The sequence below is a fragment of the Gaeumannomyces tritici genome, assembly GCF_000145635.1.
Source record: "Gaeumannomyces tritici R3-111a-1 unplaced genomic scaffold supercont2.9, whole genome shotgun sequence".
NCBI classification, from domain to species: Eukaryota; Fungi; Ascomycota; class Sordariomycetes; order Magnaporthales; family Magnaporthaceae; genus Gaeumannomyces; species Gaeumannomyces tritici.
In genome coordinates this window covers 1-4,362 of record NW_008804553.1, presented here as the reverse complement: position 1 = coordinate 4,362, position 4,362 = coordinate 1, and the positions used below count along the sequence as shown (strand labels likewise).

The window sequence follows — 4,362 nt, the reverse complement described above, 5'->3', positions numbered from 1 at the left end:
CCTATGACTTTACCGGTCTCCTCTCCGGCGACGGTGCGCTTCTGGGTCCTGCCACCCAGGAGTTTTTGTACCTTAGGTTTGCCGCCCGCCCCCGCGGCGGATGACGGTGGTTTCGCTGGCGCCTTTTGCGATGCCACCCGGGTACTCGCCACCCGGGCGGCGTACGACCTCGCGTGCCGCCGTGCGCACGGCATAACCGGGTCGAAGAAAACCCGTCGGGTAAGCGTTTCCCTGGCGATTCCCCGCCCTCTAGCTCAGCTAACCGTTGTGCTTTGTTTTCCTTAGGAGGCTGAGCTTCGAGCTACCACACAGCCGCGCCGCGCCGTCATCAGCGTTGCCGCGGGCACGCGGCCCCGTGACGAGGGCGCTCGGCTTCGTCTTTAGCAGATTCGAGCCAAGGTGAGTTTCGGTGCTCCCTTGGCGACCCCCCGCGCTCTCCAGGACGGCGCCGACTGGACGCCCGCCGTGTGGTGGGCGAGGCGCCAGCGCTTCGACGGGCTGCAGATAGTGTTCCTGCGCTTCACCCCCGTATCCCCCCTCTGGAGGCCTTAAAGACATGCGGAAGGTACTCCCTCCACAAGCTGCGATTCGCATAGTCGTCATCCGGAAAAATCTCTGCAATATGTCGAATCACCTTTCCATACACTGTTGCCGTACGGTTCTGTCTCTGGATCCAGATTCGCGTGGCCAAATGTACCAAACTGTGCATGCCGAATACCTGGCTGTCCCCCCGTCTGGTCAGGAAGGCATATCCACACAGCGTGCCAATCGCATGCACCGTCTGCTCTTCTACTTCGAGTCGAGGCAGTATCGATTGCGGAATTGCTTTAGGCTCGATGCAAGATAGGAAAGACAGAAGGTCGGCCGCGTTGCGGTCAGATTTGCGGATCTGGTCGAAGGACACGAGCCACGTAGTTGCCACGGCGTTCCGCGAGCCTTTGTGTCGAGTCTTGTCGTGGAACTCGCGGCTCATCAAGCTGGCCGCGTCTTGATCCGTCCCCCGCAGCAGCTTTAAGTACTCCGCGATCGACACTTGAATCGTGTTTAGATATGCCGCCGCCTGCGTGATCGCCAGGGGAAGGTATGTGAGCTCCTTCAGCAGCTTCGTCGACTCTCCTTCGTCGCGGAGCAAGTCTTTCCTGATCAGCAGCTTTTCCAGGTAATCGGCCGCCTCTTGCGGGTCCATTTCGAACAGCTCGATCACGTCGCTCCGGGCGACCGACACGGCAACTTCTCTAGACCGTGTGGTGAACAGGACTAAGCCGTTTTCGCTCTCCGGGAGGTAATCAGCCAAACCGCTTGGCATGTCCAGGGAGCCGAAAAGAAGATCTGCATCGTCGGCGTTATCCACGATAAGGAGCCATGGCCCAGCCGCCTCCGAGCTCAGGTACCGCCGGACGGAGTCCTTGGGGTCCTCGTCCGTGGCGACGTCCTGGAGATGGAGCTTCCTTGCTATCCCGTTGTATGCCAGTTCAAAAGTCGCCCCACTCAACACAGGCACCCAGAAGATAGAATACTCGGGCCGGTGCTGCTTCGCCCAATATGCAAGCTGCAGGGCCAGCTGGGTTTTGCCGACGCCGCCCAGCCCGACAATCGCCGCGTTTTGACACTCCTTTTGTATGAAAAGCTTCTCTTGGAGCGTGGCTAGCTTGTCGGCCCGTCCGACGAAATGCTTATTCCGGTAAAGTGGGATGTAGCGGCAGGGTAGTATAGGGGGGATGGGCGCTTTCGTCCCAGCAGTGGCGCTGTCAGTCAGCTCGTACCGGTCCAGGATCGCTACAGCCACGGAGGCCGCCGATGCCGCCGCAAAGTTCTGCCACAATTTGCTTTTATGACTGTCCGCGTAGTCACAGATGCCCTTAACAACGATGCAAGGCACCTCGTCCCACGCGCCAGCCCCTTCCATCTCGAAGGCGATCGCACCATACCGGCGGGCGATGGCGTCGCGATACTCGCCTGACCTTATAACCGCGTTTCCGGATGCAACTTTGCCCATGAAGACCTGGGGCCCAAGCGAAACAGGTCGTATGCTCGCTCGGTCCCTGCTGGACGGCTGCTCATTGCAACCGATATCGGTGCAGGATAGGCGGGAAACTGCGTCGCAGAAATCACCGGCATCACAATATCTGCAATCCCGGCGGTGCTTGTGTTGGTAGTCCGACAAGAAGATCCTGTCGTTAGCGTCCGGAGGCGCGGTGTAGTTGGCCCGCCGGCTTTCTTTTTCGGCAGTGGCTTGCAGTTTGCTGAGATTGATCCTTGCCGCTTTTTGCAAGAGCCTTAAATCACGTTCCCTTCCCAAGGAGGCCAGCAACCCGCGGATGTCTTTGTTTGCTCGGCCCAAGCAGTCTTCGATGGTTGTCTTTGGGACGAACCCGTCAGGGTGTTGTCTGCCGAAGTCGTAATTAAAGATGCTGGTGCTGACAACGACGTCGCCTAGGAAGGCTTCATGGCCGTCGATCTGGGGCAGGCCTCCGCAGACACCGACGAGCAATGCGAGCTTGATATTGGGATAACTCGATCGCAAGTTTGCCGAGCCTGAGGCCGCAGCGAGTGGGCCCATGCTTGGAAGCAGGAGGAGAACGACGGCATGCTTGCCGACACGGCCTGTGGTGTATGTGTTGACATCACCCGCGGCCCGTCCGTATTGTCGCTCGTCGTATGTATCATCGAAAAGCAGGTCGGCGGCGTTGGCTTCGAGTTCCAGGGCGCACACTATTGCAATGTGGAAGCTACTACGGTCCGCCGGCCGAGACGGCGAAGCCATGGCATGCTATACCGATAGGAACGGGTGGAAGTGCAAGAAAGGGAGAACGGTTGGGGGTGGAGGGAGGCGGAGAATATGAGACGGAGGAATAGAGGAGGATATATAAGGGTTGAGTTTGATTTGTTTCTCCTCTTTAGTACCGGTGAGGATTAAGCACGGCAGCATAAAGGTGCAGCACGACTCGATTGCGGTAAGGCTCGGGAGAAACCACGAAAGAATTAACGAGAAAGGACCTGGTTTCGAAATAAAGAAAGAGAAGAATGGCTCGTGGGAATGCTGTAGGTGCAAAAGGCACGGTCTTGTGACAAGAGGGAGCTGAGGGAAAGCTCGAGGAGGGGGGGGGGGGGGGGGGCTTGGGAACAAGGAGGGGTAAAACGAGCGGCGGACATTCCACGTGAGTGTGTGTTGAGGCCCGCGCAGCTTGGTCAGGCTGTAAAGTCTGGTTGGCAAATGCATCGGGTAGATTAGCCAGCCCTGCCTCTGCCAGCCTGTCCCATTGGAGGCCAAGAAGCCAGCTACTGCTATGATTAATAGGGTTTACTTTGGAAGAAATTATCGCGCGAACCACGACAATGATAATGCCGATAGGTTAATGGTGTGGTGGCACCAATGCCCCTACGGTGTGGCTCGTAAAGGCCATCGAGATCGAAATAGTAGGGCTGACCATACAGGAGCTGTACAACCAAAGGTGGATGGAACTGGGCATCCAGTTTTTTTTTCTTTTTTTTCCAGCTCGGTAGCGTAACATGCAGAAAGCGGGGGCCATGAATCCCCAGTCAAGCATGCCAGCCTGAAGCTGCACTTTCGGCGTTGGCGCATGGTTCGTGACCTTGTTTGGGTAAGCTGACGAGCCGAGGGGAGTCACCGGGCGTCAAACCATTTAATAAATGCCGCATAACGTTAACATTGAAGAAGAGAGCCTTACCGAAGCTGAACCTGGACGCTGATCAGTATATCCCAGGAGGGAAGGCATAGGTTAAACCTTCTCGGACTGGCTGAAGCGCGCGAGGCTGGCAACAAGTAGCTAAGTGTTTTGGAGCGACAAAATAGCAATATTTAGTGACTTCTGGTGTCGGCTCACCGTGGCGACGCATAAATTGTCCTTAAACTGACTTTGCATCGTAATCTTCTACGGTTGCCATCAACCAAGCACGATGGTTGTAAATCCATCAAGTCACCACACAAGACCCCACAGTGTATATATATGCTTGCTCGCTTGTTCGCCTAAACCCGCCCCTTGGCAATGGCCCGGCCACCCTCGTAAGGCTTAGGAGTGGGGCCTTGAAATTATTCAATTGGCTCCGGCGCGGCGCTGGTGGTACTTGCGCGGGTTAAAAACACCCGCGCTGAGTCGGCCCTCCGGGGAATCAGCGCGGCACAGCAATCTGTCGTTTTCTCCGCAATCTGTCGTTTTTTAGGAACACGGCTTCCCATAGAAAATTAGCGGTGAACCAATGTACCGGTGGACAGGGGTGTGAAACGCTCAACTGCATAATGCACGGGCTCCATGTAACAACAGGAATAAGCACGGGGGTCTTGATCCCTGACTGGCAACCCCGCGCCGGCCCGTGATAATCGAGTTACGCACGGCTTTTCCA

The 4,362-nt window shown here is 56.7% G+C and overlaps 2 protein-coding genes across 2 annotated transcripts; both read right to left on the bottom strand.

Moving 5' to 3' along the window:
- Positions 1 to 72: 72 nt before the first annotated feature.
- On the bottom strand, positions 73 to 2,764 carry GGTG_12501 (hypothetical protein; the record flags this gene model as incomplete). Its single annotated transcript, XM_009230399.1, has 3 exons — positions 73 to 247; positions 311 to 581; positions 658 to 2,764. 3 exons carry the CDS (start codon positions 2,762 to 2,764, stop codon positions 73 to 75), a joined length of 2,553 nt encoding a protein of 850 aa, XP_009228663.1.
- A 645-nt stretch (positions 2,765 to 3,409) lies between these two features.
- On the bottom strand, positions 3,410 to 3,934 carry GGTG_12500 (hypothetical protein; the record flags this gene model as incomplete). Its single annotated transcript, XM_009230398.1, has 2 exons — positions 3,410 to 3,700; positions 3,846 to 3,934. The coding sequence occupies 2 exons, from the start codon at positions 3,932 to 3,934 to the stop codon at positions 3,541 to 3,543; spliced, it is 249 nt and encodes an 82-aa protein (XP_009228662.1). The 3' UTR covers positions 3,410 to 3,540.
- Between the last annotated feature and the right edge of the window lie 428 nt (positions 3,935 to 4,362).